Source organism: Oryx dammah, unplaced genomic scaffold, assembly GCF_014754425.2.
Source record: "Oryx dammah isolate SB20612 unplaced genomic scaffold, SCBI_Odam_1.1 HiC_scaffold_19, whole genome shotgun sequence".
NCBI lineage: Eukaryota > Metazoa > Chordata > Mammalia > Artiodactyla > Bovidae > Oryx > Oryx dammah.
Genome location: NW_024070203.1, coordinates 13917443 through 13934927, shown reverse-complemented (window position 1 = coordinate 13934927; position 17485 = coordinate 13917443). Strand labels below are relative to the sequence as shown.

Sequence of the window (17485 nt, the reverse complement as noted above, 5' to 3'; positions counted from 1 at the left end):
GCAAAGACCACCCCCCGTTCTCTATACCCCTGCCCTGCCCTGATCTGCCCCTAGAGTCCAGCTCCTCAAGCCTTAGACACCCTCCCCACAAGCCTTAGCCGACTTCAGGCCTCAGCATAGGGCTGCCTCCTGAACCCTGGCCAGCCTGGGGTCTCCCCTGGGAGCATAAACCCTCTGACTAATTCGACTCCAGTCCACCCCAGGAAGCCCTGAGGGTCCAGCGAGTGGCAGGCTGGATGAAGAAATGACACATGACAAGTGGAGACAGTGAATGACTCATGTTAATTTCAGGCAGCTCCCAGCACAGGTTGTCAGAGGGCTCCTCCGGCACTCAGTCTGTCCACCAGGGCCTGGAGCTTCTCAGACAGCGCGACCTGCAGCGGGGAGACATGGGGGTGATGGGGCCATGGAGGCAGACAGCATGGTCCTCGGTCAGCTCATCCGCGGCTGGCCAGGTTGAAGGCGTGGCCTTGCACGCACCTGGTACAGTGCAGGCTGCTCCAGCCACCTGTGGGCGGGGCTCAGATGGTGCAGGGATTGCTGGGCAAAAGCTCTGGATTCAGCCAGAGATGGCAGCGGCTCACACAGCTGTTGGGAGGCGGGAAGGTGCTCAAGGTCAGATGTCAGAGCTTGGTCTGGGTTGAAGGTGCAGACTCAGGGGGGTAGGTAGGCGTGGTCACCTGTCCCTGCTGGACCCAGAGTCGCAGCAGCGGCTCCACATGGGCCGGCCTCACAGTACGGGACTCCCGGGCCCCTCGAGGCCAGATTCTCAGCTCCTGGCCAGCCTGAGGAGGTGGCTCCTCCGCCAACTGCAGCACGTCTAACAGCAGAGACCCTGTGTGTGTGTGCACGTGAGGGGTGCCAAGAATAACGTGAGGGGCCTGGGGCTCGGAACTGAACTGAGGAGGGTGGAGGGGCCTCACCATCAGAGCCCAGGAGCCGGAAGGCAGCCTTGCTCCCAGGCAATGTCTGCTTCTCAGGGTCCTCGGTCAGCTTCATCCGCGGCTGGCCTCCCACAGACACCAGCTGTGGGGACAGGGTGCTGGGCTAGCTGGACCTTGTTCCCAGACCCCTGGTCCACCCCCAGCCCACTCGCACTGCGCCCTACCTTGTAGACACAGCCCAGGGAAGGCTGGCGAGGGCAGGTGACCACGCTGGTGCCGATGCCAATGACGTTCACCTCACTGCCCTGGAAGGTGAGTGGGTGGGCACTGAGCTCGGCCAGCACGTGCAGGCCCAGGGCTCCCACGCCACCCTCTGGCCTGCCGCTGCCCTGCCCACCTTCTGGGCCAGCCGGGCCAGCGCCTCCTCGTCAATGTTGTTGCTGACAGCAATGGGGACCGACTGCAGCCAGGGCACCCCGAACCTGTGGCAGGGCAGCCCCTCGGATGTTCCTGACTCCTGCGGCTCCCCCTCACCCGTCCAGCCGCCCTCTACCACCTCCTGGTCTGGCTCAAGCCTTCGTGCCTACAGGCCCCTGAGTGAGCCCAGCACAGCCTCCTCACCCACTGCAGCACTGCCACTCGGGTAGCATCAGAGAGCCTCCCTCACGCTTCCCCTCTCAATACCCCTGAGCTGGAGGGGGTCTCTCAGCAGACAAAGCCCCTCCCAGGGACTCACTGGGCTGCAGCTGTCCGGAAGACCCCGCGGATCTCCCGAGCCTGCTGAAGCAGGTCGCCACTGTCCAGCCTCACGCCCACTGCCTGGTAGCCCAGCTCCTGAAGGGCCAGGGCTACAGCCAGGAAGTTGGGGAGCCCGCTCCTGGGGATGGGGACAGCAGGGTCAGCACGAGGGATCTGCAGCTTCTCTGCTGAGACCATCCTGGGGAATGGACAGGCCTCACCTCCGCACACTGTAGGTGTCCAGCAGGCCCTGGAAGGCCCGGGGAAAGGCCAGGGCATAGGCCACAAAGGCTGCCCGCTCTCCCCGGTGCGGCTCTTGCACACCCAGCCCCAGGTGGCCACACACACGCTCCAGCCATGTCTCCACACTGGCAGCCAGATCCACCTGGGAGCCCTGACCAGCCGCTGGAGCCAACATCTAAGGAGAGGGGTAAAGGACGGAAGACCCAGAGCGTGGTTGCGGGGTGGGAGTGGGGGGGTGGGGGAGGGTGGGGCTGGCTTGCACCAGTAGACAGTCTGAGCACCCATCTGCCAGCGCTACACTGAGACACCAGCCCAGGGTGGCTTGGATGGGCCAGGCGTGGTACCTGCCTAAGGGCTGAGCAGGGACTGGCGTCTCCTTCTGGGGAAGGGATCACCCCGGGGGTCTGCCCTCTGGAATGCAGCTAGGGGGACAGGGGTACTGACCGGGTCAGGGGGCACCTCGCTGCCTGAAAAGGAAGTGACAAAGGAGTGCGCCAGGGTCCCAGCCACTGGCACGCCCCGCAGCTGTCCTGCGAGCACGTTGCTGCTGGCATCGAAGCCTGGATCAGGGTAAAGTTGGGGGACTTCAGACATTGAAGGGGGCAGGCCTCGGGGCTAGACTCCTCCTCCCTTCCGTCTCCTGGCCCTCACCGCCCAGGTAGCTGTAGGTAGATGCAGTAAGACCCCCGTCGGGGCCCTGAGCACGCCGAAGCCCCATCTCCAGCAGCCGCTTGTCGGGCCCTGCGATCAGGCGAAGGCGCGCGGCATTTGTGGCGATGAGGCTGTGGGAGCAGGGAAGTAGGTAGGGGACCGGAGTGACGGCCAGGAAGCTACTCGGCCGGGCCTCTCTCTCTCGAGACCCTGCGCAGGGGGAGCGGGTGCGGACCCGCGCTCCACCCCCACCCCGCCCCCACGGGGCCACGCCCCACAGGCTGGCCGGGAAGGCCCCTCCCACTCGCAGGATCCGGCCTTCCCACCCCGGGCCCCACCTGGCGTAGCTGACCAGGCAGAGGAGCGGCGTCTCCAGCAGCTGCACCACCAGCAGCGGCCCGGACACCTGCAGTAGCGGCACCTGCGGGGCGGGCTGTCACTCGGTGCCGCCCTGCCCCGTTCACCGCCCCCCGCCACCGCGTCCCACCCCCCGCACTCACACCGGGGAAGGCGAGGGAGCCCTCCGGCAGGGCCCGCACCGTCACACCAGAGCAGTCGAGGGCACGAAGGTGCTCAAAGAATGCGGGGTCTGTGTCTGGGGGCAGCGCCGAAGCCAGGAACTGCACGTCTGGGGGCGACAGAGACCGTGGCGGGCGGGGGCTCCGGGGCTTGCGGGCAGGGGCTCGCCGGGCCGGGGCCTACCTGCGTCCCGCAGGCGGAAGGCACGCAGGAAACGCACGCAGTCGCGCAGCCCCGCGGCCAAGGCAAAGGCTCCGCCGAATGGGCACTGGCGGAAGAAGAGCTCGAACTCGGCCTGGTCCTGCGCGCGGCCGGCGCGCCAGTAGCCCAGCGCCATGGTGGCCTGGTACAGGTCGGTGAGCAGCGGCCGCGCCGCCGCGCGCCCCTCTGGGTCCTGCTCCGCCGCCATCGCCCCGGACTCTGGCCGCCCCGCCTGCCCGCTTGACGTCCGCGCTCACCAGGGCCCGCCCCACCAGCGGGGTGGAGCTGGGAGATTGGGACACCCGGGCGCGACCGCCTCTCCTGGCAACCAGAACCCACGGGGCGGGCCGCCAGCCTCCAGACGCTGGGGAGCCGTTCCTTCAGCTGGACGCGCCTCGAGCTGAGGCGTCTGCTCCCCTTGGTCGGCCCCGTGGGGCACGGTCTGTCTTGTCCCCTGCCGCCCGCGGCTCCTTGCAGCGTACCGACGGTAAAAAAGGGCAATGTAAACTCCACATCCCCTCCCGCCCAGAGCCACTGCGGGCGTGGGCAGGGCAGCTCAGGGCCACCACCACACCGCAGCAAGCCCACACTGTCCTGGGAGGAACGTGGTGCCAACCCAAGTAAGGGGCTGCTTGTCCACCAGCTGGCACAGAAGGCTCTCCAGTCCTGCACTCTAAGCCCCACAGGAATCCTAAGGGGCCTTAGAAGCCCCAACAACTCACTCTTCCTCACCAGTCACACCGGCTCCAGGGAGGAACCACTAGTGACACAGTCCTGCCCAGACCGGAGGGTGAGGGGAGCACAGGTGGGCCAGGGGCACAGCTCCATGGGGTAGTGTGTCCTGGGGTCTGTCAGGGGCCCAGATCTCTCTCCAGTGTGGTGTGTGTGTGGCAGGTGCCCTTCCAGGGCTGGAGGGAGAGGGGCAGGGCTAAGGGAAGAAACCCCACCTCCTTCCTAGACATGGACAGATATGCACAGGGTTTCCCACAGGTGACTATCTATAGTCACAAGAGCAGGGCCAGGACGGCCACTAGGACTTCTTCCCTGGATGGTTCCAGGCTGGCACTTTCATACCCATGGGGATAACTCAAAAAGAGGCAGAGTACAGAAGGTGGGGGACCCACCATCTCCACCCCCCCACCCCCCCCAACCCCTGCCACCCACCAAGTGGAGGAGACAATGCATGCGTTAGGGCTCGACCTGGGCATGGCACTTGCAACTGAGAGCTAAGTGAGAAGAGGATGGGAGGGGCAGGCAGAGGGGTGGGCCCACATAGCCACACCAGGGACTCAGGCCCAGGGCGTTCCCTGAATGCACCCACCCACAGGGCCCAGACTAGGACAGAAGAGCCAGAGGGCTGGAATCTCAGTCTTTATTGGCTACAAGGCTGCACAGGCTCAGGCCAGCGCTCAGATCTTGTTGAAAGCAGCAATGTCGACGCTCTGCACCTGCAGGGAAGGAAGGCTGGTGGTCACACGGGGCCTTGTTTCCCAAAGTCCCACATGCCTGGCCAGGGGTTCCCGTGGGACACCCCTGCAGCCCCGAGTGTGCCCCCTCACTCACGTGCTCCTCGAACTTGGTGATTTCCTCTTCCAGCTGGTCTGTCCCCACCTTGTCGTCCTCCACCACACACTGGATCTGCAGCTTGTGGATGCCGTAGCCCACGGGCACCAGCTTGGAGCTCCCCCAGACCAACCCGTCCAGCTGGACGGAGCGCACACAGGCCTCCAGTTGGGCCATGTCCGTCTCATCGTCCCACTGAGGTGAGAGGAAAGGAGCACAGGCTGAGTTTACACTTGCCCTGCCCGTCGCTGACCCCTCCAGGGCCCCAGGCATGGGGAGGGGAGGGGAAGGTCGGAGGTGAGACACTCACAGGCTTCACATCCAGGAGGATGGAGGACTTGGCCACCAGGGCAGGCTTCTTGGCCTTCTTCTCTGCGTACTGCCGCAGCCTCTCCTCCCGCAGCCGGGCAGCCTCCTTGTCCTCCTCCTCGTCGCTACCAAACAGGTCGATGGCGTCATCCTCGTCGTCCTCCGTGGCGGTGGCCGCCTTCCTGCTGGGCGGCTCCACTTGGCGCATGGGAGACACGTGCTACCGTGGTGGGGGAGCCGGTGTGGAGGCTGAGACCCACGCAGGCCAGGACCCCAGGCCCCTGCCCCTCACTGCTGCCTGGGCCGGCCCACAGAGGGCCCCCCGCGCCTCAGCACCAGGCCGGGGGTCCCTGGTGGGGGTGGGCCCTCACCTGGGTCTGTGGAGTGGTGGCCCGGTGGGCAGGCGAGCTCTTCTCCAGGGCGCTCAGCCGTGCCTCCAGCTTGGAGACAGCCTGTTGCAGGTCCTGCACCACTGTGGGGGTACAGGGGTGCTGGTTGGACGATAGGGCCCAGGGAGGGACCCCCCACCCCATCAGCCCAGGGCCTCACCTCCTCGCAGGCTCTGGTTCTCCACTTCCAGGCTGGCAATCCGGGTGACCAGCTCACTGTGGTCTCCACTGGGCCCGCTGGAGGCCCCGGGGCCTGCACTCTGCAAGGCAGAAGGAGGAGGGGCTCACAGCTTTGCCTGCCCCTCGGGGTCCCCCGTTCACAGCTGTGCTGAAGCAGAGCTCCGAGCTCAGCCTAGAGGGAAGCTATGCGAGCTCCCCAGGCCGAGGCGGCACCACAGCCAAGCGGGAACTCAGCCCAGGAAGCCGGGGGCTCGGGCAGCCCCAACACAGAGGCAGTGCAGAGCCTCAGCTGCTGCTGCCTGTGGGGGTGAAGGGAGGAGGCCAAAGACTCACAGTTCCAGAGGCGGCCAGACCCAGGGCAGGGGGACCAGGCAGCACAGCCTTGAGCAGGGGACAGCAGGGGAGGGCCTGCTGGGGGCGGGAGGATGAGCAGGCGGTGCAGGAGTGCCAGCCTGGCCCTGCCTCCCCAGGCCACACGGCTGCCTGCCTTGCAAAGCTCCGGAGATGCAGCCACTCAGCCCAGCTGACAGCCTGCTCCACTCCTCCCTGAGGGGGAGCCCCTGTCATCTACCCCAGGTGGCACTGCCCAGGGAGCTCACCCACAGGGCGCCTTGGCTTGAGCCCAAGCTACACGCCAGGAGCCAGCATGCGGTCACGTGTATCCTGCACCCCAATAGAACGGCTCCCAGGACAGGCACCTGGCCCTTTTCACATGGCTGCTGCCCGCCTCCAGCGTCTAGTCGTGAGAGACCTGGGGCCTTGAGCCTGCCCACCAAGCCCCATTCGGAAGCCACGTGGCTCCTCCGTGCCCTGCACACCCCCAGAGGCTGAGAGATGCTGGCTCCCCATCCCAGGGCCAGCGGGCAGTGTTGGGCTGACGCCATGTACCACGGGCCATCACTCCCACCACAGAGCACCCAGCAGAGCCGGCCAGTGGAGCCTGGTGACAGGAAGGGGCAGTGACCAGCCCCTGGACGCCCCCCCCCCCTCCCGTCCGCCCCGGAATCCCCCCCCACCCCCCCCCCCCTTCCTACTCTGGTCAGTGGCTGGCTGCCCCGCCCCCCACAGCTCCCCCTCGGCACATCTCCCCTTCCCGCTCGCAACTCAGCTCTCACAGCCATTCCCATCAGGAGGGTCCACGGGCCCCCTGGCTTGGGGACGTGATCCAGGACCACCTGCTCCTCAGAAGCCCACCTCCCTCCAGGGCTCCACCAGCCTCAGGCTCCCCCACAACCAGGCCAGGCCCTCCCTCCTGGAGGATCCACGCCCACAAAGTGGATCAAACAGGTCCAAGAGCCTCGAGACGGCTGCAGCCTCAAACCTTTGCCCTGCTGTGCCTGGCGCCCGGCCCTGGGAATCTCCCAACACACCCCTGGCGACAACACTGATGGGTCCCCAGGGCACGGGTTCCGGGCCACGAGGACACCGCTGCTCAGCGCAGACCAGGCAACAGGCCACCCCACGGCCTCCAGGCCCCGGGCCTAGCCTCCCACCCTGTCTGAGGAAGAAGCCATGGGCTCAGTGAGGTGGCCATTCGATGACGGCCGGGCGCGGGCGGTGCCACCCAAGGTTCTGTGCCCAGAAATCCGCGTCCCTGCCTGTAGCCTGGCTGGCACCAGCAGCCCCCAGGAACCTCTGAAGCCCCAGTGTGTGCTGGGCCTGTGTGCCCCAACCCAAGCCCAGCGCTGGGCCAGCATCCTGTCCAGGCGGCTGGAGGCCCCGCCACAGGGCTTCAGGGTGGGGGACACTGTCAACAGTGGGGTCCTCATAGGGGTGATCAGCTACAACAGGGTCATGAGAGAGGTCCCAACCCAGTGACTGGTGTCCTTGCCAGCAGAGATTTGTTCACAGAAAGAAGATGGCAAGACACAGGAAGACAGCCACCAACACGCCGAGGCCTCTCCTGAGAGCCTCAGAAGGAACCCACCACATCCACACCTTCTGTTCCCACTCTGACCCTCCAGGTCGTCAAAACAAGTTTCTGTTGTTTCGATCACCTGGTGTGTGATGCTTTGTCATTACAGAGCCACCTCGAAGTCCTCCGACCCCGTGGAAAAGTAACCCCAGGGCAGAGGGTCTGAGGAGCTAGACGGGCAAACTCCTGGATTATCCCAGTTGGCCCGGTGTCGTCACAAAGGGCCCCATCAGGGACAGGTAGGAGAGAGAAAGAAACGAGATGGAAATGGGTGTCAGAGTCCCGACACCGCTGGCTGGAAGCCACAGGCCAAGGCATGTGGGCAGCTTCTCAAAGCTGGAAAAGGCAGGAAGGTGGGTTCTCTCCTGAAGTCTCCAGGAGCAGCACAGCTCTGTGGACAGTGAGGCCAAGGCTGGACACTACCCTGCGGCCCTGGGCGGGCGAGCAGCAGGGTTGCCATCCCTGAGGGATGTGCCCCAGCCAGGCTAGGGACAGAGCTGGACGGGGCCGTGCTCCCCTCCTGACCTCAGGTGGGCCGGGAGGCCATGCTTGGCTGTAGGCCCCTCTCTGGGCCTCCCATCAAGATGGTAGCTTCGTGCCCTGTGAAAGCTTCACACTGGGAAAGACTGAAGGTGGGAGAAGGGGATGACAGAGGATAAGATGTTGGATGGCATCACCGACTCAATGGACATGAGCTTGAGCAAGCTCCGGGAGATAGTGAAGGACAGGGAGGCCTGGCGTGCTGCAGTCCACAGGGTCGCAAAGAGCTAGACATGACTGAGCGCCTGAACGACCATGACGGCACTGTGACCCACCCCTCCGGGGACAGCCTCAGCTGACAGGGGAGGAGGAAGCAGGGCAGGCGCCAGCACGCAGGCAGCCGCAGGCATGGGACGGCAGGAGCAGCCACTGCAAGGCGGGCAGCGCCGGGTGACCGCCAGCTCGGCGAGGCTGCGGGCGGTGTGGTGGGCAGCCCTGCACGCCTCACCCTAACGTGCCCTGAAGGCTATGCTGGGGGAAATGCCAGACAGGCCGCCTGGTGTGAGGGCAGTACTCACCCCAGCCAGAGACTTCTGAATGTTTTCTCTGGCTCTCGCGATGTCACGGAGGATCACACTGGCGCCATTCTCCTGCAGACGGTGCAGAGAGAACCTGTCTGTTTTTTTTCAATTAAAATTTTTTTCTACAAATAAGCAAACCTCAGCTACCCCAAGGCCCAAGTGCAGCAGCCCCTACCTGGCGTGAGGAGCCAGCCACGGGCCCATTCATCTGCTCGTAGAACTTCCTTTCTGCATCATCGTATTTGAACTTGTCAAACCAGATCTTCTCATGCACAAGGAAGTTTGTGGCCATTTTTCTGTTGAAGAGAAGCGAGACTAAAGCCCGCCGGGAGGAGAGACTGCCCGCGCCAAGGCAAGCTGTCCAGTCCTGGGTGGCAAGGGCTGCAGGTCCCAGAACAGGGCACCAGAGGTTCTCCGTGTGGGCCACAGTGAGCCTGGGATCCCCCTAACCCCAAGCCCGCTGTATGGACTCCTTTCAAGGCTAAGGCTGGTGGTCTCCAGGCCAGTCCCTAAGACCAGCGACTCTCAAAGCATGGCCAGGGACCTCTGGGGGTCACCAAGGTCCTCCCTTTCCCCACCAAGTATCTGTTCAAGGCTGCATTGATCAGACAATACACACCCACACACTGAATGCACAGCAAGTTTAGGAATCCAGCTGCCTCCTATTAAGCCAGACACAAGATTTGCAAAAATACAAAATAAGGCCAACCTACTTCACTGAATATTTGTTACAGAAAAACTGTTCCTCACCTAAGTGTCAGTAATGTGTAACAAGATTCTTATCTGTCAACTAGTAAGTAACGCATTTAACTACTACAGTGGGACAACTGAGAGAGAAAACAAACACTCTCTAACACCCCGAGACTAGTAAGTGTGAGTCCGGCTGCTCCAGGTGGGCCTGTGAGCTGCCAGACCTGGGCCACAGCCCAGACTCCACAAGCAAAGTCCGCTGCTCAGGGCTGCCCGTCCCTCAGCCAGTGCAACAGAACAGGACCCGATCTTGCCAACACTCTTTGCTGCAGATCCCTGGCCACCACCGGACCTCGGTGACGAGAGGGGCGGGACCCTGAGACCCTCCCCAACCCTCCTCCGAGAGGCACCATGAAGACTGTTTTAGACCCACACCTCGCCTCCAGCCTTCTGGGGAATATGTGACCACAACAGACCCCACACCAAGGCCAAGACCCTATCAAAACAGCATGTCCATGCCCTCTGAGGGGTGGAGGGGCTCCTGCCAGAGTCGGGGGTCCAGGAAGCTCTCTCCACACACCCACTGACCCTCTGCACCCCAGGCCCTCTCCCTACTGTTGCGCCTCCAGGCTGCCTAGGGTCCACCCATCTCTGCCCACCTGTCTAAGCCCCGCAGGCTAGCAGACCCCTTCCTCAGCCAGGCCCTGGCCCCCAGAAATCAGCTGGCACCGCACAAAATCACTCTGGGGCCAGATCCCCGGATCCACAGGCAGGAGGGAAGTTGCCCTTATCCAGTGGGTATTTTTCAGACTCAGGCGGAGCACCGGAGACGCCCACCTCATCTCAGGTGGCTTTAGATGAGGGAGGAGGGGAAATGGCAGAAGGGGTGGGGGGCCAGGCCCAGTGGGGCTCAGAGATGAGGACCCACCATTGCACGCCCCTGCCCCCACCCGTGACTGTCAGGAAGGACTCTGCAAGCTGCCCGGCCAGAGGGGAAACACTGTGCGGGCTGCATTTGGGCCCACCCCGACCCTGTGGGGGTGACCAGGATGCAGTGCCCCTCAGGCAGAGCCCAGAGGCAGCAGTGCCCGGGGCAGAGCCCTATCCCTGGAGAGCTGCTTGGGTAGCCTGCTTGGCCGGGCCGGCAGTCTTGGGATAAGCCCTGCCAGGGTGGGAGCAGGGAAGGGTTGCATGCTGGCCTGGGAAGCCCAGGCGCCTGGCCAGCACGCTTTTCCTACTTGGGCCTCAGGCTGGACATGGATGGGCCCGGCCGGGTACCGGGTCGGTGAGCCAGGGATGCAGCTTCGAGACGCCAGGCCATGCGCAGGGCCTCGGCCGCGTGGTGGCGGCACTCCGCGCTGTCGTAGGTGGGTTTGCTGAGCCAGGGGGCCTCGGCGTCCTTGTGCAGGAAGTACCAGTAGGGCAGGGCACAGGGGGCCTCCCCATCGGCCCGCCGCGGCCCGAGGCGCTTGCTTCCCACGGCGTTGCGGCCCCTCCGGTCTCTGCGGCCCCGCCGGGCACCCTCCGCCTGGCTGGCTCGCTCCTGCAGGCGCACCTTCCCGGGGGGGTGGCCATCAAACAGGGCCTCATAGAAGACCCTCTCGGCTGCATCGTAGCGGGGTTTCTCCAGCCACACCTCCCGCACCAGCGCCTGCAGGCTGCCCAGTGGCAGCTGGCCGTTGGCTGGTGGACCGGGCTGGCGGAAAAGGCGCAGATCGAGGGCGGCTGCCTGCTGGCCCGTGTCGGGAGCCCCCGGTGCGCCACTCCCCTCTGTGGCCAGCAGCAGGGCCTGAGACCACTCCACAAATGCCCGCTCAGCCTGGTCGAAGGACGACTTGTTGACCCAGATGCCCCAGGCCACGTGGTGGCAGGCCACCTGGCTCCCGTGGGTGCAGGGGGCCCCGGGCGCCAGGGCGGGATGCTGGGCTGCCTGGGCGGCCACGTCGGCCAGCCTCTGGCGGTACAAGCTCTCCGCCTGGTCGAAAAGCGGCTTGTCCAGCCAGACGTGGTCGGCCGAGAGGCCTACGAGGGCCAGGTCCGCCTGGCCAAGCCAGCCCTTTGGGGAGCGCTTCCTCTTTTTCTGCAGCGGCTTCTTCCCGTCGAGGTTCTTCCCAGGTTCTCTCCTGCCGCCGCTGTCCTCCTCGTCCTCCTGACCTGGCCCGTTCATGGCCAGCGTCTCGGCCAGGAGCTGCTGGGTGGCGGCTCTCGTGGCCTCGTGCTCATAGAACCTCCGCTCGGCTTCCCCATACTTCTGCTTGTCCTCCCAGACGGTCTCCAGGGCGCAGGAGTCCTTCAGGCTCCTCATCTTGCGTGCAGCGTTAAAAAGCAAGCACAAGAGGGCAGTTGCAACACGGCCCCTCCCAGTCAGCCCTCCCTGCTCGGCCTTCCGAATGGGGTGCCCTGGGGCAGCATGCACAAGGAGCTCGGAAGGCATTCAGCACGCGTGTGCAGGGCCGTGGCGGGGCGGGGGCACGTGTGCGTGTGTATTGTCCTAACTGCAAAACTTGTCTCATCCAACAAGTACCCAGGCTCTCTCCAAGAGGTCCAGAGAACACTTTCCAAACCTCTTTGGTTATGGAAACCTTTCCCGTGAACCCCAAAAATGGCCACCAGGTAAAACACAGGACACACTCAGCTAATCTGACTTTGACGTCGACAGCAAATGATCTTGAGAATAAGTTTGTCCCATGAAACTGTTGAGACTTCCATTGAAAAGTGAGTTGCTGTTCATCTGAAATTTTAACTGGACGTCCTGTGCTTTCACTAGGCCTGGCCAAACCCCCTGAGGCACCAGAGCTGTTCTACGGAAATGACTTGGTGGTCTCAGAGGACAGCCCCGCACAGCACACCCCGCCTGACCTGAGTCCGCCATCTGCATGGCCACACTGCCATCTGAGCAGGGCCTGTTCCAAGGGGGAACTGAAAGGTCAGGGACAAGGGGCAGCCAGGAGCAGAGGGTGAGAGCTCACCCCCGTGGAGGCCAAATCCGGGGACACAGTGGGGAATCACTATCTAAAAGGGAAGGTACCCAGTGGCCCAGGCAGAACCTGGTCACCCCGTCTCCAGAGCAAGAGGCAATCAGCTCCCACCATGGGTGCACCTCGAGGGGCCGCGCAGGAACCTGAGTCCTGTCCCTGCGCTTCAGCACCTTTTGGTTAAGGGGCTCCATCACCAGAACACTGGGAGGCGGACACAGGGCCCCGCACCTCCCCTCATGGCCCCTGCACAAGCTGCTGCTGCAGCCCGATCCTGCTGCTGGCAGGAGGATGCCCCATTCTGTTCTGGGGCATCAGGTTCCACAAAGACTGGACCCCACCCAGGCAGCCCAGAAAGCTAAAGCACCCCCCACCACCAGAAGTAGCCCCGCTCAGGAAGCCAGCCTGCTCTTGGGATGCACCAGGGGCCGCAAGCCCACACCACACCGGCCAGTTCTCAAGTTGGGCTGGACTGGCTAAGGTCTCCATGCCCCTCAGATTCTACTCTGAACCCTGTGCTGGAAGCAGAGGCTCCAGGCCAACTGGCCCAGGAGCTGGGCAGCTGTCCCCCAGAATGTCTCATGTCCCCTGCTGCCACCGCGAAGTCTGTGGAGCCCTCACCCAGGATGAGGCCCCAAGGGGAGGCAGACTGTTGCCCTGATGGCACACCGTCTGTGCCACTCCCTGCAGGGTCTACAGCCCTTTCCTAACATCCCCCCCCCACAAACCAAAACCCGACTCCAATTACCCTGTAATGCACAGGCTAAGTCCCGACCTGCCCAGGACTTCAGGGAGACCCCTGTACTCTGAGGGCGGGGGCCCCAGGCTTAGAGGGGTCCCTGGCTTCCCCCTCGAGCCTCCCCCTGGGTGGCAGCGGCACTTACCGAGGCCAGGCTGATGGCAGAGGCAGTGCTGGGGGGCAGGGCCAGGTGCCCAGGGGGCAGGGGCATTGTGACATCACCCACTGTCCCCAGGGGCTGCGGGCCTACCAGGCTGGGCCTGTCTGCCCTCTGCCCTCCCCCACAGACCCACACACAGCAGCCTTGCCCACCAGGCTGAAACCCTGCCTGAACCTAGCAGCCTAGACACGTGGCTCCTCACACCAGGCCAGGCTACGCTTGGAGCCCTCTGAGCCACTGCTCCGGGCAAGGGGGCCGTTTCTGAACATGCCTGAGAGCCGGGCTGGCCGGGTTGGTGGTGGTGCCCTGCTCTCCCACAGGTGGAGGAACGCAGGCTGATCCCTGCTCAGGGGTACCCCCCCACTGCCGGGGCTGGGGCTGGCTCGGCCTGGGACTGGCTCGGCCTGGGACAGAGCAGAGGCTACCCTCCAGGCCCAGCCTCCACTCCAGATGAGGTCAGGCGCCCCGGAGGTGTCAGGGTGCAGCAGGCACAGGGGCTGGGCTGTGGTGCCCCGGCGCCTGGGGCAGGAAGGTACTTACTTTCCCTTTGGTCTCCTAGGACAGCATGAAGAGAAAGCAGCAAGGTTAGAGGTGGTCTGACAGGGTGGCCCGAGCAGGCTGGGGGCCTTTGCTGAAGCTGCTTGGTGAGGCGGTGTGAAGGCAAGTTTGGTGGAGGAGAAAGACGGCCAGAGCTCACCCCCAAATCCCCGTTCAGTTCAGTTCAATCGCTCAGTCGTGTCCGACTCTTTGCGACCTCATGGACCTCAGTGCGCCAGGCCTTCCTGTCCATCCCCAACTCCCGGAGTTTACCCAAACTCGTGTCCGTTGAGTCGGTGATGCCATCCAGCCATCTCATCTTCCGTCGTCCCCTTCTCCTCCCACCTCCCACCCCCCAAATCCCAGGGGGTGGCCAAGTCTATGCTTGGGGCAGCGCCGCTCCATCGTCACTCAAAATGGGCCAGTCCTGGGGTTCCTGGGGCCGGAGCCCCCGCAGCACCAAGGCCCCAGCTGGGCTCTGCCCTGAGCCCACCTGGGTGTGAGCCAGCACCTCCAGTACCCTACTCCACAGGGTCCAGGCCTCTGGACCAAGTGCAAGGCGACAAGGACCCCACTGAAGGGCCCCACATGGGCACCCAGGCCCAGTGCCTATGCTGGACAGGGTGCCACCATCCCCGCAGGCCTCAGGGACAAAAGGACAGACAGGGCACCCTGCCCCAAGGCCCCTGCCATCCCCCCCAGTTCATGCCAGGCTGTGGCCAGCACTAGAGCGCCAGCATGAGGTCAGCAGCACATGGGGTGCACCAGGAACCTCAGGGGGCATGCCACAAGACTGGGAGGAGGAGGACCGCGTGGGCCAGCCACCCCAGCAAGGCTGACCACACGCTGCAGGCCAGCTGGTCAAGCCAGTGTCTGGACAGGGACGCTGGAAGGCGGGGCACCAGGGTATCTCAGGACAGCTGGACCGCTGACTCCGCCGCAGGGCCAAGGGTAGGCTGCTGGCCACTGAGGCCGGCCAAGACCTCTTGTACGAGGGGCTGCGAGGGCTGCCAGGCCCTGGGGTTGAGTGAGTGAAGCAGCTCACCCCTGCCCCCCAGCCCAGGCCCGGGGAGTGAGTACCCTGGCTATGCCCAGAGGACCATCTCCAAAGCAGGGCCAGGCTGTCTCCAAAGCAGGGCCAGGCTGGGGCTCAGCCCAGCGGGAGGGCGTTCCTGCAGTGCCAGAGGGACCCAGCAGCGGCCCCACCCAGAACACTCTGGCCACAGGGTCCTGAAGGTGAGGACACCACGGTGGGAGGCCCACAAGTCCCTGGGTGAAAGGAGGTTTCCAGGTAACCCAGGGCTCACACGGCCCCATCGCAGCCACACAGAGGGGCTCCCAGGTCATCCACCCGGGGGTCAAAGCGCTCCGCCCACCTTCCGCAGGAAGTGGGAATCACGGTGAGGTGTGTGCAGACAGGGTCCCCCGCTGGTATGGCCTGGCCGAGAGTTGCTGGACAGAGCGCCCCGTGTGTACAGGGTCCAGGAGGGCTGGTGAGGGTAGCTGTGCCCTGGGGCCACTGCAGGGCCATGATGCCCCCTGCCCTTCCCTAGGGGTGACTGCCACAGCCCTAAGTCCTCAGATGCTTTCCCACCTGACTCCTGGACAGTCCAGCCCCACTCAGAAATGCCAACCTGCCTCGCTGGCAGGAAGGGGGGGCGCCTGCACCCCAAGACTCAGGCCCCATGCTGTGGCTGTCCATGGCACTCCACCCTGGCCAGCGACCCGTCTACACTGCAATGCCACGGCCATGGGGCTATTTTTGCCCGGTCTCTGGGGCCCCGTCAATCCACCCTGGCCGCCGGGTCCAGCGCCCCTCCCCCGGGGAGGCTCCAGCAGCATGCACCCAGTACCCGTGACCCCTCACATAGCTGGGGGGCTGGAGGTGGGGAGACACGCCCCGGGCCAGTAGGTAAGGGCTTGGGACTCCACGTCTCACTTTGACACCAGTCCTTCACACAAATGTCACACTGCTGTCCACCTTGAAATCACACATGTCATCTCAAAACATGGGCACACGGCCAGAGCTCACTTCTTGCCTGCAGCCCCCAGAAACCTGACACCAGGCCACAAACACTGGAGATAAGCTGTGCTGAACTCTGCGGCCTCACCCAGCTTCCCAGGACAGAGACCAGGGTCAAGCCCTGCAAGGGGCTCTGCCAAGGGACAGCGCCACCCACCCAGGCTCCAGTGAAGCCCACAGTGGCTGCTGCTCCAAGGTGAGGAGCTGGAGGGCACCCCCGGCGCTGGCTCAGGACTGACCTTCCCGCAGAGCTGGCCCAGGGCACCTGCTCCTTGGAGTCTGTGTGCCACCACTTCTCAGCAGACACCTGCGTCTGAAGCTGGGGAGAGTGGTCTCAGGAAGGACAACACAGTCACCGTGAGCTCAGCCCACTTACCAGCTGAAGACTCTCAGAGAAGCTGGGAGTGTCAGAGCTGCTTCTAAAACAAGACCCAGAGCCTTCCCGGCCCCAGGCCCGGCCCACTTCTTCACTCCTCAGGGTCAACTTGCTCTCCTGACAAGGACCACCCACACAAACGGCTTTCTTGCTCTCGGAGGCACTTTGCTCTGCAAACCTGGGGACGCCTCCAACGGTCCCCATTCTACCTGGCTCCAGCACAAGCCTCTCCCTTCTTCGTTCCAGCGACACTGCCCACTGCCCGGACCACCTTATCTAAACTTAGCCCCTTCACCACTCTCAGGGAACATGGTGTTTCAGTCACCCAGCAATCACGTCCTTACTCTTCCCCGCGTCCCTGAACTGTCCAGGCTCTGAGACAGCTTGACAGAGCTTGGACCCGCGCCTGGCCCCCAGGCCCAGAGCCAGCGTGCATCAGTCAGGCGCTCAACAAACGCGGGAAAACGGGAAGCTACAGGCCCAGGCCACAGCTGGGCAAACATCCATGTCACCCACCGAGGCGAGGGGCAGAGCGCGGCCCCGGCATCCCCGCCGCCGCCCTCCCGCTGGGGCAGCCGCAGAGGTCCGGCGGGCACGTGGCCCGCGCGCCCCGCCCCTCCGCGAGGCCACCAGCCCGCAGCAGGCCCCGCGCCGCGAATTCCGCGGCGCTGCGGCCCGGCCCCAGCCAGCGCAGCGGCGGCCGCCCCTCCCCTGGGCCCGGGGGCCATGCGGCACGAGCCGCGGTACTCACACGCCAGCCAAGGACGCGGCGACCAACGAGGAGGGATCGACGGCGCGCGACGGCAGAGGAAAGGGAGGGCCACGCGTTCCGCGCACGGGAAGTGAAGCGGCGGGCTCTACCACGCTTCGGGGCGCAGGGGACGCGGCCCGCGCGCACACCCTGCTGCGCGGCCCGGGCCCTCCACGCGACGATCTCCGCGGGAGCGAGGGCAGAGGCCAGTGGGAGACGCCCGCGGAGTTCGCCTTTTCCGGGAGGAGCTGGAGCAAACCACTGGGCACGGCGCCGGCCCGCCACCCCGCCCCCCTCCGCCGCAGTTCGGGTGGACTCGGCGGGCGGGGTCCAGTGACGCGCGGCGCGGGGCGGGGACGGGGGACCACCGCGCTTGCGCGCGCCCTGCGGGCGAGACAAAGGGGAGGGCCCGGCCGGTCCCGCCCCCGGCGCCCGCCCAGCGCGGCCGGCCCGGCGGGCGTATGGCTCCGGCTCCCGCGCCCCCGCTGCCGTCGCGGTCACCGCAGCAGCCATGTACTCTGCGGGACCCCCGGCTGTCCCGGCCCCGCGCCGCGGTCGCCGACCCCCCCCCGGATGCCCCA

General features: G+C 64.9%; 3 protein-coding genes across 7 annotated transcripts in view; 1 reads left to right on the top strand and 2 right to left on the bottom strand.

Moving 5' to 3' along the window:
* Window positions 1–263: 263 nt before the first annotated feature.
* NAPRT (nicotinate phosphoribosyltransferase) lies at window positions 264–3479 on the bottom strand. 4 transcript variants are annotated; one of them, XM_040261627.1, is made up of 13 exons: window positions 3219–3479; window positions 3017–3144; window positions 2855–2937; window positions 2517–2647; window positions 2310–2425; window positions 1844–2040; window positions 1621–1761; window positions 1282–1366; window positions 1109–1189; window positions 924–1026; window positions 681–835; window positions 481–588; window positions 264–374 (listed from the first exon to the last, which is right to left on the bottom strand). In XM_040261627.1, the coding sequence occupies exons 1-13, from the start codon at window positions 3442–3444 to the stop codon at window positions 312–314; spliced, it is 1617 nt and encodes a 538-aa protein (XP_040117561.1). In that variant the 5' UTR covers window positions 3445–3479; the 3' UTR covers window positions 264–311. The 4 variants fall into 4 exon arrangements, 3 of the variants coding, with proteins under 3 accessions (XP_040117561.1, XP_040117562.1, XP_040117563.1); XM_040261628.1 differs by having other exon boundaries at window positions 681–820; window positions 3219–3459; XR_005724627.1 differs by lacking the exon at window positions 681–835 and having other exon boundaries at window positions 283–374; window positions 3219–3459.
* A 1112-nt stretch (window positions 3480–4591) lies between these two features.
* EEF1D (eukaryotic translation elongation factor 1 delta) lies at window positions 4592–17231 on the bottom strand. Of its 2 annotated transcripts, none has more exons than XM_040261642.1 (8): window positions 16905–17231; window positions 8829–8949; window positions 8651–8722; window positions 5658–5757; window positions 5480–5580; window positions 5110–5328; window positions 4800–4994; window positions 4592–4684 (listed from the first exon to the last, which is right to left on the bottom strand). In XM_040261642.1, exons 2-8 carry the CDS (start codon window positions 8943–8945, stop codon window positions 4646–4648), a joined length of 843 nt encoding a protein of 280 aa, XP_040117576.1. In that variant the 5' UTR covers window positions 8946–8949; window positions 16905–17231; the 3' UTR covers window positions 4592–4645. The 2 variants fall into 2 exon arrangements, with proteins under 2 accessions (XP_040117576.1, XP_040117577.1); XM_040261643.1 differs by lacking the exon at window positions 16905–17231 and adding an exon at window positions 10582–11812.
* A 109-nt stretch (window positions 17232–17340) lies between these two features.
* The window catches only part of TIGD5 (tigger transposable element derived 5), a 4659-nt gene continuing 4514 nt past the window's right edge, over window positions 17341–17485 (top strand). Inside the window, exon 1 of the mRNA XM_040262172.1 lies at window positions 17341–17479. Coding sequence (XP_040118106.1) covers window positions 17416–17479 — 64 coding nt within the window. The 5' untranslated portion in view covers window positions 17341–17415. The remainder of the gene's footprint in view (window positions 17480–17485) is intronic.

What these genes read in the sequence shown, in the direction of transcription:
- NAPRT (XM_040261627.1), bottom strand. Translation starts at nt 3,444, where the DNA reads ATGGCGGCGGAGCAGGACCCAGAGGGGCGCGCGGCGGCGCGGCCGCTG. An exon ending in CTTCCGCCTGCGGGACGCAG is followed by an intron (nt 3,145 to 3,218) that starts GTAGGCCCCGGC and finishes TGTCGCCCCCAG; the next exon opens with ACGTGCAGTTCCTGGCTTCG. An exon ending in TTCCGGACAGCTGCAGCCCA is followed by an intron (nt 1,367 to 1,620) that starts GTGAGTCCCTGG and finishes GCCCTGCCACAG; the next exon opens with GTTCGGGGTGCCCTGGCTGC.
- EEF1D (XM_040261643.1), bottom strand. Translation starts at nt 11,777, where the DNA reads ATGCCTTCCGAGCTCCTTGTGCATGCTGCCCCAGGGCACCCCATTCGG. An exon ending in ATGTCCAGCCTGAGGCCCAA is followed by an intron (nt 8,950 to 10,581) that starts GTAGGAAAAGCG and finishes TCTCTTCAACAG; the next exon opens with AAAAATGGCCACAAACTTCC. An exon ending in TCCTCCTGGATGTGAAGCCT is followed by an intron (nt 4,995 to 5,109) that starts GTGAGTGTCTCA and finishes CTCTCACCTCAG; the next exon opens with TGGGACGATGAGACGGACAT.